Source organism: Eutrigla gurnardus (assembly GCF_963514095.1).
Source record: "Eutrigla gurnardus genome assembly, chromosome: 11".
Taxonomy (NCBI): Eukaryota; Metazoa; Chordata; class Actinopteri; order Perciformes; family Triglidae; genus Eutrigla; species Eutrigla gurnardus.
Genome location: NC_139925.1, coordinates 8,641,895 through 8,657,171, shown reverse-complemented (window position 1 = coordinate 8,657,171; position 15,277 = coordinate 8,641,895). Strand labels below are relative to the sequence as shown.

Genomic DNA, 15,277 nt, shown 5'->3' with positions numbered 1-15,277 from the left:
GGAAGACAAAAAAAATAACCTTGAGCGTGACCGAGCTCTCACTGTGTAATCAGGGGGCATAGATGAGCAGTGACATCACTCCAGGTGCTAAAATGGACAAGATGAGGATGCCGGGTCACCCTGCGGTGACTAAACACCGGACCAGATGGCTCAGGTCACGCTCTGTGGGGGCTGTTTGTGGGATACATACTTCCAGTTCTTCCCTTGTCAAGCACAGGAATGTGAGACTGGACTGGGGGCTCCGCCGCAGCCTTCCTTTTGTGTGTCTTAGTGATTTTGTCAACATCTGGTTGCTTCCTGGTCATTTCCTCCATGAAGGCCTGCAGGCAGAAGCAACAAGTAGCTTCCAGTTTGGTTCTTGTACACTCACAGTCAACCACAGTCATTAACAACAGATCCAATCGATTACATTACTGAACAATGACGCATGAATTCTTCTGACCTGGTGTTCTGCTATGAGGGTTTTGACCTCCTCGAGCTCCTGCGGCAGCTGCTCCTTGTCCTTATCGTTGAGGTTGGTCTCGGCCCACTGCAGCCAGGTCAGCAGATTCTCCAGCAGCTCCTGAGTGGATAACAGCTCGCTGAGGGCCGTGGCCAGCCGCTGCTGGTGCTGCCTGGCCCAAGCCTGCACCTGTAACAGTAACATTACACACATTACTCATACGGAATGAAAGCAAAGCCGTTCCTTTTGTGTGGTGAGCCATACGCATGTGTGAATTCAGTGATTTGTGCGAAAACGTCTCGCTCACTGCAGCTTGAAGCATCCAAATTGTGAGAGTGTGCTGTGTCATACCTCTGGGTATGAAAGGCATGCGTGCAGCTGTGAACTGACCTCTTCTAGCCGAGCTTTAATGATGGTGTTCCAGTGTTTGATGGTTGTGATGGAGTCTGGATGGCAGATGACCAGGATCGCCTCCCCCATACTCGTTGCTTTATTTAGAGCCACTCGCTTTTCCTCCAGATTCTTCATGAACTCCTTGAAAACAGCAAAATTGGGAACGTAAATTAGATTTACGAGCGCATTCTTTCCAGAAAACATTCACTGCTCATGAAGTTATTTGGATATTGGAGCGAGGCAGAGCTATTTCAATAAGATGGAATCATAGCCAAGGAAAATATTTTTGACATCAAAGATCACATGGTATTTAGTTATCGACATGCAATTACATGATTAGCCTCCTAACTGTTAACTCAAGCTAAAGATAAATAAAAGGATGTCAACATGTTAAATTAATTTATTAAAACAACCAATTGAAATGTTAAATATGTGCTTAAATCCTAAACATTTGCATCGCTTGCCTCGTGTTGGTCAATAAGCGCTTGCAGAGCCTCCTCATCATCAGGCAGGCTGCCGTGGAAACGCAAACTCTGCTCCGCCTCGGCCAGCCACTCCAGCAGGATATGAACCGTGGAGTGAAACTCCTCCGCCTGCAGCCAGAGGACACAGATCAGTCAGGCTCACAGAGACAGCTTACCGTCTGTGGAACGACTGTAAAAGGGGGGTCCACAGTACCTGACAGAGGGCCTGCTCCAGTCGGGCCTGCTTGGACACCGACAGGTTGCACACCGTCTCCCAGCGGGTGCTCAGCTCCTGCATCTGCACTTTGACCCAGGACGAGTCGTCGTGGCTGCTCTCAACCAGCTCCTTGGCCGAACGTTTGAGGGCCTGAACGCTCACTGTCCTCTTTCCCAACTCCTTCTGGAAAACCTGCGGCGACCAATCAGAGGAGGAAGTGGTCAAACAGCATGAACCAACATTTAATATCCGTACTAGTTTGAGATATATTTAATTACTGCTATTTGTAATTTCAATGAAAAAGTACAGAGAGAAATAATGCTTGTGGATTACAACATTTGACCTCATAGTGCAATTATTAATAATAGGGGATAAAATAATTAGAAAACATAAAACTTCAAAGAAGCAGGACTCTCAATGGAAAGGGTGTGGTTTAAGTGTCCTTTGTTGTCTATTGTGATGAGCAACAATCCACGATGAAAAGAAGAGGGTGGTGTTAATACAGCAGTGACCTGTAAACTTTTGATGTTGACTTTCAATGCTTTGACCCGAGTTTTCGGTTCGTGCTCTGATCTGGTCTGGTGTTGTTTCCCACCTTGTGGTTGTCTATCAGGTTGAGAACCAGGTCTATGTCTCCATGTACAGGCTGGTCCTCAGCCAGCTGAGGCTCCACTCTGTACAGCCAGTCAATGAGAGCCTGGAGAGCGTCTGTGAACTGGCCAGAGAACAGCAGGGCCTCCTCGAGCTTGTTTTGTCTGCAGGAGAGCACAGATCGCTAACGGTGAATGAAGAGGTCTTAACAAAGAGTCTGACTGGTAAATGTGGGAAGATATTTCCTCACCTTTCCACTGACTTGCCACAAACGGTGTCCCATTTATCCCTCAGCTCACTCAGCATGTCGTCCAGCTTCTGATTATCGTCCCGGAGAGAGGTCTTGTCCTTCAGGGCCCGTCCCGTCCGAGAGGTGGTGTCGTACACTGAGTGTTTGCTGCCCACAGCTTTTTGGAACTCCTGCGTATGAGAAAACACAACAATACACAATAAAGACATTGTGTCTGCATTTAGAGAACGGACGAGCAGACAAAGGCATGTTTAGTGGATTTAAATCTTTAGATGCACAGGGCTATGGTGCATCGTCTCAGACTTTCTTCCAGCTATTGTTGGCATGTCAGATAGCATCCTAATCTGTTTTGTGATTAAGGAGACTGTGTACTCTGAAGGGAAACAAAAAAAGGGGTCAAGAACCACTGCTCCACAGAGATTAAAAGTATCCAAACGCAGTCGCTCCCAATGGTCCATGCTGGGATTATGATAGGATTAGCACAGTATCCGCACATAACCCTGCAGAAACAAGCAAGAAGGAGTAGTCTGTAACACAAGCAAATGCACTACTAATGCATTCTGTACATACTGTAATTCCCAGAAATAGCTTTCGCCGTTGGACTCGTCTCCATTCCAACATTCACATATTACACACGAAACATGGCGCTTCACCAGCTGTCTCTTGTAAATGGAAAACGGTTTGGACGCAGATGTCGTTTCTAATAAATGAATGAAGCTCGACTGTCAAAAGGTGCCTGGTTATTTTAACTTTCATTTCTTTTCCCAGTCGAGGCGCGATACGCCGATGTTCAGTCACCTTGTGCTGTGCCAGCTGCGTCTTGATTTTGTCTGGATCATTGGCAATTTCCACTTCTGAGTCCAGAGTCTTCTCAGACTCGTCCAGCCACTCCATCAGTTTATTCCAGGTTTCGTGGAACTAATGAAGTACAGAGAAACAAACAAAGCATTTTGGGAAAAAAAAAGAGGTATGATTTCACCTGATTTATGGCCGAGTCCTGTTAAATGTTCAGTTGATTAGCTTTTCAGGCCCAAGGAACAGAAATGGGCTGAAACTAATGAAACTGCTGTAATAAGCTGCAGACAGAATGTGAAACAGACTTAATTTACTACTTCCAGAGCTTTCCAATGATAAAAAAAATGTAAAAAACACAGCTGTGAAACAAAGCACATTTCAAACCTGTTTGGCCCTCTTCCTGGCGTCATCCAGCACACGACCTCGCTCAACAGATCGCTGCACCAGCTTCTCCCAGCGGCCTTGCACGCTGAGCAGCAGGTTCTTGATCAGGACCACGTCCTGTTTCTGGCTGAAGTACTTCAAATGTGTTCCCGTCTTGTCCAGTTCAATGATGTGTTCCCGGTGAGAGTTCACCTCCGTCACAAACACCTGCACGGCGCACAGAGGAGAGAGGTTTAGGTCTGGTGTTATAATTCTGCCTCCAGAGGAAGGACAGGCTTTTTAATTGACAGCTGAGGTGATGTCATCCATGTGATCGTTGTGCTAATGAGCTTTTTTTCTAATGACGAAACGGAGGGAGTCTTCAAGCTGATTAGTACTGAATTAAGAAACATAATCTGCTGTTTTTTTGTGTGACACTTCCACTGAGCAGCAGAAAAACTATAACAGACGCAACATAAAAGAAGGTTTCATTCACTTCCTCCGTACAAACCTTATGCTCATCAATCTGAAACATGATGGTGTCCAGTATGAGGGAGGCAGGGGAAACCATGTTCAGCGTCTGCTCTGCTTGCGTTAGCCAGTTGATGAAGTCCTGCAGGGAGTTGTGGAAATCCGTGGCCAGCGTCAAGGCTTCCTCTAGCTTCACCTGTAGACACAACAAGTCGTCATAATCCCGTTGCGTTTCCTCTCCCAGACCAGAGCGCTGTCGTAACCTGGATCCTCTCGCTGGAACAACAAACCGTTCGGTTGCTACAACAGCAGATAAAGAGGACGGGGGGGAAATTACGCTTCAAATCTGTGCCAAACATGACCTCTATTCAAACAGAGGAAGTTAACGTCCCCGGAGAGACTGACGATGGAGCAGAAAAGGGAATGATGAGCTTTTAATTGAATGAGAGAAATATTATAATAAAGTGACTCCATCGCTGGAAAACATCCACTGGCGCAGGCTCATCACATGGCTGTAAACGCCGTGTTAATGACGTTAGAAGCATGACAAGAGTTATGGGTAATAATGTGTTTCTCTTACAAATTGCGGGTCATGTTGAGTCTCGCTCTCTCTATGGAATTGTTTTTTTTTTATTATTATTTTCTGTTTAGTAAATGTGGTCAGATCTAAGATCTACTTTGAATTCCTGGGAACAGCACCAAAGTAAATAAGAGGCAAAAAAATAAATATTTCAGCAAACTGTCAGGCAGCAAGAATGAGAAAGCTTCATATCTGGAGTGAAAGTGTTGAAAGTGTTTTTTTTTGTATATTCAATTATGTTTATTTATTGTAACAACATAAGGGAATAACACATTTTTTTTTTCAAAAGAACAACATAGTGACTGAAGAGTCTTTGCTCTATTATTTATTTTCCACACTTGTCAAGCGATCACCGTGGCAACGGGCAAGAGGGGACCACAGTTGTTCCACGCTGACTCAGACAGTATCTCACCTGCTGTGCTCTACAGTGTAACCACATCCTGTATGCGGCTGCCAGCTCACCATCCTTACACCGTTCATTACCGGCAACGGGGATTAAAGGCTTAAAAATACAGAGTCATGGCTCAAGTGTTTGTGTCAGCGATCTCTCACTGGCACCAGAAGAGCATCGTTACAATGAGAGCAGTGTAGCTCCGCCGTTCACCACCTCTTTAACCCCGTACCTTTCTCTCAGCGGACTTCCCCCGCACCCCTTCCCATTTGTCCTTCAGGTTGGCGAGGTCCTGCTCCGTGTTGCTGTCCGGGCCCTCGGGCGTGATGGCGAGCAGCTGGTGACCCTTGTTCATCAGCTCCTCATACAGCTCCTCCTTCACCTCGAAGGCAGAACACAACTCCTGCGAGGGAAACGAGACGCGATGACATGAGGGAGCGATGCGTTGGTTTTGGATAACAATATGAGGCTGAGTGAATTTGCCAGTGCACTTTATTTTTATAAAAGTCCAAAAATGGTAAGGGAATGAGACTCTCAGAGGTCTGTTCCCACCAGTAATCCCTCTGTTTTATGTCGCCATGATGCCTCGTCAGGGACAGTTTGTTGTGAAAGTGTCTCCATTAGAGAAAGGGAAAACAAAGAAGGGGAACCTTCCTAAATTCATTATAGTCGGTCACGGCTGAATCAATTTGAAACGCTTTTTTTTGTCATCTCCGGCATGGGGGATGCTAGTAGTGTATTTTTGCAATGTCATTTAATTTTCACACAGAAAACACAGAAAAGACATCATCGGCTCCTTTACAAGCCTGCCATCTGCATGCGGCCTTTCATATTGTTAAACATACCAGATGGGCGTTAAGCTGCTCCCGGGCCGTGTCTGGTAAGCCTCCCACAGCCTTTGATGCCAACAGCTGACGTTCTGTGTCTTTCAGCCATTGCTGCATATCTTCTATCTCACCATGGAAACCCTGGGCCTGCAACACAATACAACCTGAGTCAGGACAAAAGGTGTCACACACACACTCATTGTTAGCGACCTAAAGCTCGGGGAGGACGATGTCTGCGTTATTAATTCCTAGACTCATTTAGCAAGAGTGGCTTTCTGTGGAAATCAGCAGTAAGAAATTAACAAATTTAATGAAATAAAGCCTTTGATCAAAAATGACAAAAAAAAAATAGAAAATTTTCTTTAAATTAGTTAGTTGCGAAAACTTTCTTTGATTGGATTTCACTGACCCTTTTTCTCTGATGCATTCATCATCCATGAAAACCCTCTCAACCTGAGGGTGGGCCGCCTCGTGTATTTTTAAAGAAACCTTTCAGACATTTCTCAAATAAAAATCTAAATCCAGAACATGTTTCTGTTAGAGCTAAAGGTCAAAGCTATGAATAGAAGCAGGGCTGCACAGAGAGGAATCCTCACTCCTCTCCAGAATCTAATTACGACTGACATAACTCACTTGCTCCCCTGGGAGAAAAGAATCCATCACAGCTTATTAAACACAAATAATGACAAATACGGCCTATTAAGTTGTGGTGGGGATAATCTTTCAAACCTGAAGCAGAGCGCTCTCCAGTTGTGTCTTCCTCTGTCCGGACTTCTCCAGGATGGCCTTCCACCGGTGGTTCAGGTTGTCCAGTTTGCTCTGCAGACCAGCAGCTTCCTCTCCGGCGCTGGACTCCACCAGATCGCTGCCGGCCTTATTGACCGTCTCCACCGTCGCCTTATGAGCCAACACGTCATTCTGGAGAACCTGCAGAGATAAAGCAGTCAGATGGATCTGAATTGTGAAGGACAAAACTAAATTTGCTGCTTATTTGTTCTTTTTCTTTATACATAGAGAGAGAACTTTTGTCATACATGATGCTTGGCGAGCTCTATCTCCACGGCTTTGGGGTCTCCTCCGGCCTTCCTCTGGTCACTCAGCAGCTCCTCGGTGTGGCTCATCCAGGCCAGCAGCTCGTCCAGTGCATGCTGGAACTGGCCCAGAGCCAGAAGACCTCCCTCCAGTTTGTGCTGGATTAATGTCAGATTAAACCGTTAGCTACGGCAGCGTGTGAAAGCGTTTGACACGCATACAAGCATGTCATAGCATCAATTACATATCATGATTCTTAGAGAGTGTATCTAGACGGCGTACTCCCCACACGTTTTCCCTGCTCTGACCTGTCGGCTGATGATCTTCTCGTCCAGGTTGTCCCACAGCATCTTCAGCTCGGACATCGGCTCCTGAATGGCGCTGCGATCGGCCTCCTCCGTCACCTTCTTCAGCAGGAGGCTCGCCTGGTGGTTGAGGCGCTCCATCTCGATCTGTAGCTGGTACGCCTCGCCTTTGAACTCCTGAAACATGAAGCGAATACAGTGGCACGACCCAATCAGTCAACAGGAGTGAAAAAGCTTCGTGGACAATACGTCTGATCCGACTGCCTCGGCCTTTTCACCACCACATTTGTCTGATTTTACATCAAAGACAAGTTTTTTTTTTTCCCACAGAGCCTTTGTACTAACCGGGGCAGGTTATGAATCAAGGACTGCACATAAACACAGCTGTTATATGACAGAGCCTCTGTAGCACTGAATGCTGCAGTAAAGTCAAAGATGTAAATTAATAAGACAGAATGAGAAGTGAATTATAAGAATACCCAGCTGTTGTATATTTAAACACAAATACCAGACCGTACCTTGAGTTCTACGATCTGCTGCTTGACGGTTTCCAGGTCTGTGCCTACGGGTGTCATTGAATCCAGTTTGCTCTCCAGAATATCCACCCAGTCAAACATACCCTGCGTACAAGGTGGGAAACCATTGTTATGGAGAGAAAAACAAAGCTTTGTGCGCAGGGAGTCATGTTTCACATCGAGCGTCATGTTTTGCACTAAATCTTGCAGTTGGTCGGTTGTTAATCTATGTGGTTGACAAATTAGGTAAAAGAACATAATAAAGCCAGAGTTTTAATACTATCACCTTAAAAAAAGTGTGATGCTTAAACTTAATCAAATTAAAACGGCCAACTTTTCCCACACAGAAACGATCTTAGAAGGACTTTATGTACCTTTGAGACAAATATAGCGCAGCACTGTGGTTGGTGTTTATCGAAATTAACAGCTCTCTTCAATCAAATTTAATTAAGAAAAAGCGCTGTAATTTGTGGTTTCATTTTAACAACTTGCAGGCTACATGTGTGTATTTAACTTTCAAATGCATGTCTCCCTGAACAATTATATTCTATAATAAGTTGTACAATGAAGACAAATAAAAAAGAAGAGTAATAAAAAGTCTGTTAGGATTTGGAGTCAGTTGAGGAAGCCTGAACATCTGTCACACTTCAGTGAGAGACTTCCATCAGATTGTTCTTTGTGAACGCAGTGGAACGGTGATCAAAGTACCTGCAGGCCGTCCTGAAACTGCACGGCAGCCTGCATGGCTTCCTCCAGCCTCTCCACTCGCTCCTTCCAAGTCTTATTGAGGTTTTCCCACGCTGAGTTCACCTGGAAAAACAGACAAGAGTAAATCACCACAAGTCATATGTAGATAGAGAAAAACACTCAGCATGTTGACGAAGAATGATAGGCATGTATGACTTCTACTACCTCATCAAGACTTTTCTTTATCACAGGCTTATCAGGTTCCCCACAGGCAGTCATAAGCTCCGCGCCTTGGTTTTGAACCACTTCGAGTTCTTCCTGCAGCCCATCGATCTCCTCCTTAAATCCCTGTCGAGACAAAAGAGCAGTTGTTAAAACAAAGAAATGCTCCAACACTCTTAATAACCCATTGGTTCATTCAGTCGGGGGTGTATCCACCTCGACAAACTCCTGCTGCTGTTTGACGACCGACGGGTCGACTCCGGGCTCCTCCAGCTCCCTCAGCAGGTCCTGGCTGTCCTTGATGGTGACGATGAGAGCAGAGTGGTCGCACCAGAACTTGTCCGCCAGGTCCATCACATCCAGAAGCTTCGCCTCCCGCTCCTCCAGTAAGGCCTGGATGTCGTTCCAGAGGAACACCATCTGGTCCAGTTTGTCTTGTACAACTTGTGGGGGGAAAAGAATTATAATAAATCGATTAACAATATAAAATGTGGAATACAAACACACAAACATCAGTATGTATTCCTCAGCTTAAACATATCTACAGGTTAAATATGAAACTCTGTGGTCTCTGTCTCTTGCTTTGTTTCTTTTTCTTTGTACCTAAAATAATAATGGCATCATATTGAAGCCACACCTGCAGGAAAGCTTTGAAAACCCAGAGAACAAAAACGTCCCATCCAAAAGTCAAACCTAGACTTAAAGCCAAGGAACGAGTGCACATGTTTTGATAGGGGGAGAACTAATGGTTTGGCCGGTGTTGAGCTGATATATTTCCTACTGTTGACCTTTTATATGTTATATGACTCTTCTAATCATCCAAAAGCCCCGTTATGGTATAAATCATATGACTGGGTTCAATTAAATCCGAATCAAATAAGATGATAGATCACACCTTTGGCAGATACGTCCTTATCTGCTCCTTCGGATCGGGCAATCATCTCCTCGCCTCGCTGCCTCAGTGTCTCATAAGAGGGCTGCAGCTTCTCCAAATCCACAGAGACGGCTTTATTTTCAGTAATCTGCTCCCTGATCTTGTCCACCTCCACCGAGATGGACGGAGGCTGCCGCAGGCGTTCGGCGATCCGCTCCAGGGATTCCAGCATCGGGTCGGTTTTATCATGGAACTAGGAGGAGGAGAGGAAACACCTCAACTTGAGTTTATACTTTATATAGTAATATCACGAAAGACAGCTGGGAAAATCTTTGACTCCCCTGTAACAGAAAGACAGTATTTACAAAAAGAAACAGTCCTGTGAAACTGAAATATGCCACAAAACAAGATATTTGAAGCTGCCAACTTGGGTTGTTCAAAAGTGTGATGGACATTTTTCATTATTTTCTGACATTTCAAAGACTAAACAATCAATTGAAAAAAAAATGTTGTAGCCCTAATACAAAATGTACATAATTCATACAGTTTTAGACACACACACACACACACACACGCACACACACAGTTGCTCCTCACCTGGGTGGATTTGGAGATGGCATCTTCCAGAGTATCAGCTCTCTGCTTGACATCGGCCTTGAGTTTGGTGTAGAGTTGGTCTGTAGCCGTGTACTTCTCCCTTATGGGAACTCCCTCCACCGGGCTGAGCTCAAGCAGCTGAGGCCCCGTCTTGTTCATCTTGTCGATGTGGGGCTTGTGCTCGGCAATCAGCTCTCGCATTTCCTGGAAATTACACCAAACATCAAGTTGTTAAAAGTTCAATAAAAGTGTCGTAGTGAACCTCTGCCCGTGTCTTCTGATCATACCCTCAGTTCCTCTTGCTGCTGCCTGAGTTTCTCGTACTCGATGGAGGGGGGAGGCAGCTGGCCGAAGGCGCTCATGGTTTCCTGAAGCCACGGACACATCTCCTCATAGGTCTCCCAGAACTGACCAGCCAGAGACTGGGCTCGCTCCAGCTGCAGGCAGCGCTCCGAGTTCAGCTGACTGACAACGCCGTACTTCTCCAAGAGAGTCTGGGTCTTGGCCTGATGGAAAAGCAAAATTAATCCTTAACCTTATTTGCATATTCTAAATGAATAGCTGGCCATGTGAAAGTTGGAATAAATCTTTTCACCTTCAAGATTTCCTTCTCGTCCGGGTTTTTGCTGTTCATTATGGCCTTTCCTGTTTTCACAATATTATCCACAGTATCTTTATGTCTCATGATGTCCATGGAGAAGATCTGGAAAACCAGCAGAGTCAGTTTGGCTGGATGTTACAAAAGAAACCGCTTTGTTAACTGTACTTTGTTTAAATGGAGGCTTGTGTCTATCCGTGGACACACACACACACACACACACACACACACAGTATGATAGGCTAACCTTCTGGGCCTGGAGCTGGGCTGTGGTTTGGTCCTGCTCCAGCCTGATCTCACCCATCGACAGCAACTTCCTCTCAGCTTCAGTCAGCCAGGACAGTTCGGTGTCTGCAGCCTGCTCAAACTGGAAACAGACAAACAGTAATTGACGTTTTCCACTGCTAAAGAAATCCAGCTCCTGATTTAATAAGGAAAGTAAAGCAGAAGAAGAACCAGCCAAATGATAAAAAGGCTGTTTATCACCCTCTCTGGTTTACCTGCTGTGACTTGAGTATGTCAGCGTTGATCTGGTCGACCTGCTGGGTGACCGTGTCGCAGACGGCTCTGTAGCGCTCATTATCCTCCGTCACCAGCTTGTCCAGACCCTCACGAGTGTGCCAGGGGATCAGATCCAGGAGAGACCCGCTCAGCTCATTGAGCTTGTCCATCGCAGGTTTTTGGTCTTTGCTCTCCTTCAATAATTCCTGAACATGATTACGTGAATTAATTAATGCACGGATGTGTTTTTGCAAAGCACTTATTTCATGTTAAAGATCACACTTCTGTCTCGAAGCTGAACCTCTTACCTTCTGCCTGCTTTGTGCACGAATGAGCTGCTCGCCCACTGGCTGCTGATCAGCAAAAGTGCTGACCTCAGCCTCCACGTTCTCCAGCCAGGAGCTCAGGTCCTCATGGGTATTCTGCAGCTTTGTTGAGAGACTGCAAACCCGCTCCAACGTCTTCAAAACGCTGTCACTCATCGAGTTGATCTCAGCGTACTTTGTTTTTATTCCGTCCAGTTTGCCCTGGATAACAATCACCTCATCCCCTATAAATAGAAAGTATATTTTTACATATTATTCCAGAAGTTTTGCATTTCTGCCGCAGTGTAGGATAACAGCATGTCGGCTTGGTGGAACACAGAAAGCAGGAGTCAGTGATGTGAGATGTTTTGAAGATAAAGTGGTGTTTGAGGCCACATATTCTAACTACATACTAGGAACATGCCTAAATGAGAAAGAATGCATAATCAAAAAAGAAAGGGTTTGACATTTTGAGAATATTCATTTTCTTGCAGAGAGTTGGAAGAAAAGATTGGTTCCAACTCACACATCTAAATGGTAAATATATAATAAAGTTAGCAGACAGTTAGCTTAGCATAGCATAGCATAGACTGGACAAAGGGGGAAACAGATAGCCTGGTCCTACCAAAAGTAGCAAAATTGTATTTTTTATTCCATAGAAAAAAACTACAGAGTATTGTTTTACAGGGGTTATGTGTGTTGGATATAGGCCATATTACTATGCCAGGCAAGGTCACTTCAGGGAAGACTAGTGACGGGAATCTTCTTTCAACTAATTCTGTCATTAACGATTTAAAAAAAAGACTTTGTCTACTGTTGATCTGCTCCCTAAATAAGGCGAGAAGCCTTATGATGTGTATTACAGACGCATAACTGTTTGCTGACTTTCAACATTATGAAGTGTGGAAGGAAAAAAGTCATAAAGTCACACATGCCTGTTGTTTGCTTCAGAAGCTCCAAGCCGTTAGAGATCGCTTGATCCACATTCTTTTTCCTCAACTCAATATCACTTTGTAGTGCCTGAAAGGAAAACACACACTGAGAATGTCATCGAGAGTGAAAAGAAACTTTGTACACTAACGCATGACATTCAAATTCCTAAAAATCAAGTGAATGATGCAACTTAAATGAAAGGACAACGTAATGCGTGGCCTGAGGAGGAGTGTATACCCGTTGTTCTGCCAGCTGCTTCTCAAGAACATCTACTCTGTAGTCCTCCACGGACACTTCGCCCAGCCTCGTGTGCACCTCGTTGAGCCAGTTCATGAGGGCCACTTCGTCTTCGCCAAACACCTGGGCGTTGGCCAGAGCCTGCTGCAGCATCTCCGCTTTCCTCCTGCATCGCTCCTGGAGCTCTATGTAACTGGCCTGGGTGGCGTCCAGTTTGGACTGAACAAACTCCTTTTCGTCCACTGAGCTCGCCGTTTTGAGCATCTGACCCAGACTGACGGCCTGTAACAGGTCTTTACTGTGATTCATAATCTCCTCCTCTAAGGCCTGACCACAGGGGATGGGAAACAAACCAAGGATATATGATGCAAACAGAAAAACACACACATAAAACAAAAAATATGAAACTGAAATTTAATGAAAAACGGGGAAATGGAAAATAATGAAAAGCGTAAACTTAAAGTAATGAGCAAAATGAATGAAATTTTCTTGGACAAAAGTCCAAACTCCCAAAACACATGGCAAGGATGTGAAATCACGGATAATACCTTATGTTGAGAGATTTGATCTTCCAGCTTCGACGTCTCGGTGCCGATGGCTTCGGAGTTGGCGAGGCGTTTCTCGGTGGCGGCGAGCCACTCGCTCAGGGGCTCCAGGGTCTCGTGGAACTGCTGGGTGACCACTAAGATGCTCTCTAGCTGTTTGTGCCTGACACATTTATTTAGATAGTGACAGCATCGGATTAGGAAAGCATAGTAATGGACAGAGTGTGTGTTTCAACAGAACCTGTTAAAGACATGTTTTATTGGGAAATGCTTGCACCATATAAATAATGTTTTACCGCCCTGTTTTGAACTTGAGCTGAGAGAAAGGTGAAAGGCACAGTGGATTAATATTTCGAAACCAGATACTTTTCGTGTAAGTGAATTTGGGAGTATACATACTTCTCATTACCAAGATTTAAAGAAGAGTTACACTTAATGTGTTTTCTTGCTGAGAGTTGGACAAGAAGACTGACACAGAGCAACTGTCAGCGGCCACTTAGCTTAGCTTAGCTTAGTAAAAAAGACTGGAAAAAAGGGGGAGCAGCTAGCCTGGCTCTGTCCAGAGGACACACAACCAACATATTAGCACCTCTAAATCTCACCAATTAGCACGTTGTATCTCTGCTGGTGCCAGGTAACCGATCTTGTTATCTTCAGACAGCCAGGCTAGCTGTTTCTCCCCGTTTCCAGGCTTTGTGCTAAGCTAAGCTAACCGGCTGCTGGCTAGCTTCAAATTTACAGTCCAAACATTACTCAAAGGTAATAATTGTCAGTTCCCAGAATGCAGAACTGTTCCGTTAAGCTTCAGTAGGAGGTGAATTTAGGAGGTGACAATATTAATACGTTTGAAGATATTCCAGGCAAAAACACCAATTCAATAAGACAGAAAAATCCCTTTAAATCTTAGGTAAACATTTCATGGGCAACATTTATCTCCGAAGCACAGTGAAGCATTGCACTTGGAGGGGCGTTTAATATTACAGCTGCTGCTCAGTGTTATACAGACCTGTTTTCAGCCTTCTTCAGCAGACTGTCCCACCTCTGCCCCAGGCATTCGATCTCCTTCGCAACCTTCTCCTTATCCACGGACTCTGCCAGTTCTGCAACCTTCTCTCCCTCTTTCTTTATCAGCTCCACTGTTGGCTTCCTGTCATCCAGCAGCCTCTGTAAGAGCTGTCAGACACAAACAAAGCAGCAGAGTTATTGGTGCGCCTTTAACACGCTCTGACAGCGAGCGCATTGCTTGCTGGTGGAAAACAGTAAATCTAAATGGCACAAATTAAGTGTCCACTAAACAAACAGCTTTGTGTGCCACACTCATGTTGAACAATGGGTGTCAATTAAACGAGACGGAGGGTAAAATCATAATGTCGTGAGGATTTTCTAGTGTTTAAGTGCTTACTTTCTGCTCTTGTATCTGCGCCTTGACAACTTTGAACTCAGCCGATGGAGGTTTTTGGTTGGCCACCAGCTCCTCCGTGTCAGTCAACCAGCTGAGCAGGGACTCCAGAGCATCCTGGAACCTCCCACAATGCAACAGGGCCTCGTGCAGCTGGGCTGAACGCTCAGCAATCTGCAGACCACATGGAGAATATAGACGTCACCTTTTTTCTAAAGCCAACTTAAAACTGGGCCTAGTGACTCACAACTATTAAGAACGGGTGATTCATTGCAATGAGAATATTTCTTTATAGTTTCACATACAATGGCAACTATTCAAGAGCAGAGATCAGAGCGGAAGCATTAAAACAAATAACCTTTTTATTGAGGGTATTCCACTTTGTGTTGACTTCCTCCAGATCATCCTCCAGCTTCCTGGTGCTGGTGCCTTTGGCGGCGTTTTGGATCAGGCCATGGCCGAGGGAGCTGATGTCTTGAAGCTGTGTCTGCAACGGATCAATGTCCTCTTTCTGGAAAGCCTAAAGAGAAGCGGAACAAATCAGGACACATATTTTTATGAATGCTCAAATGTCTGCAATGCTCAATGTCACAAGTTTTATTAAATTGTAAAGAAGTGATTTCATGATGCATTCATTTAATTCGATTTATCTGAACAAGAACAAATGAAGCACTTCATTCATTCTGGACAAGTCTCCTTTTACAGTGAGTTACAGTGAGAACTACAATACTGCTCCCTGTCAA

The 15,277-nt window shown here is 44.9% G+C and overlaps 1 protein-coding gene across 3 annotated transcripts in view; it reads right to left on the bottom strand.

Moving 5' to 3' along the window:
* The window catches only part of dst (dystonin), a 91,537-nt gene that overhangs the window by 8,611 nt on the left and 67,649 nt on the right, over positions 1 to 15,277 (bottom strand). For all 3 annotated transcript variants that reach the window (XM_084021834.1, XM_084021835.1, XM_084021836.1), the window contains 32 exons: positions 14,893 to 15,054; positions 14,538 to 14,708; positions 14,142 to 14,308; positions 13,139 to 13,298; positions 12,591 to 12,917; positions 12,356 to 12,440; positions 11,424 to 11,665; positions 11,115 to 11,321; positions 10,862 to 10,981; positions 10,612 to 10,719; positions 10,304 to 10,522; positions 10,017 to 10,220; positions 9,441 to 9,672; positions 8,762 to 8,988; positions 8,549 to 8,671; positions 8,345 to 8,446; positions 7,640 to 7,741; positions 7,125 to 7,298; positions 6,819 to 6,974; positions 6,514 to 6,711; positions 5,803 to 5,931; positions 5,190 to 5,360; positions 4,027 to 4,182; positions 3,537 to 3,743; positions 3,156 to 3,275; positions 2,358 to 2,527; positions 2,112 to 2,271; positions 1,514 to 1,708; positions 1,300 to 1,428; positions 833 to 976; positions 443 to 631; positions 191 to 320 (listed from right to left, as the gene is read on the bottom strand). In XM_084021834.1, coding sequence (XP_083877960.1) covers positions 191 to 320; positions 443 to 631; positions 833 to 976; positions 1,300 to 1,428; positions 1,514 to 1,708; positions 2,112 to 2,271; positions 2,358 to 2,527; positions 3,156 to 3,275; positions 3,537 to 3,743; positions 4,027 to 4,182; positions 5,190 to 5,360; positions 5,803 to 5,931; positions 6,514 to 6,711; positions 6,819 to 6,974; positions 7,125 to 7,298; positions 7,640 to 7,741; positions 8,345 to 8,446; positions 8,549 to 8,671; positions 8,762 to 8,988; positions 9,441 to 9,672; positions 10,017 to 10,220; positions 10,304 to 10,522; positions 10,612 to 10,719; positions 10,862 to 10,981; positions 11,115 to 11,321; positions 11,424 to 11,665; positions 12,356 to 12,440; positions 12,591 to 12,917; positions 13,139 to 13,298; positions 14,142 to 14,308; positions 14,538 to 14,708; positions 14,893 to 15,054 — 5,386 coding nt within the window. The remainder of the gene's footprint in view (positions 1 to 190; positions 321 to 442; positions 632 to 832; positions 977 to 1,299; positions 1,429 to 1,513; positions 1,709 to 2,111; positions 2,272 to 2,357; positions 2,528 to 3,155; positions 3,276 to 3,536; positions 3,744 to 4,026; positions 4,183 to 5,189; positions 5,361 to 5,802; positions 5,932 to 6,513; positions 6,712 to 6,818; positions 6,975 to 7,124; positions 7,299 to 7,639; positions 7,742 to 8,344; positions 8,447 to 8,548; positions 8,672 to 8,761; positions 8,989 to 9,440; positions 9,673 to 10,016; positions 10,221 to 10,303; positions 10,523 to 10,611; positions 10,720 to 10,861; positions 10,982 to 11,114; positions 11,322 to 11,423; positions 11,666 to 12,355; positions 12,441 to 12,590; positions 12,918 to 13,138; positions 13,299 to 14,141; positions 14,309 to 14,537; positions 14,709 to 14,892; positions 15,055 to 15,277) is intronic.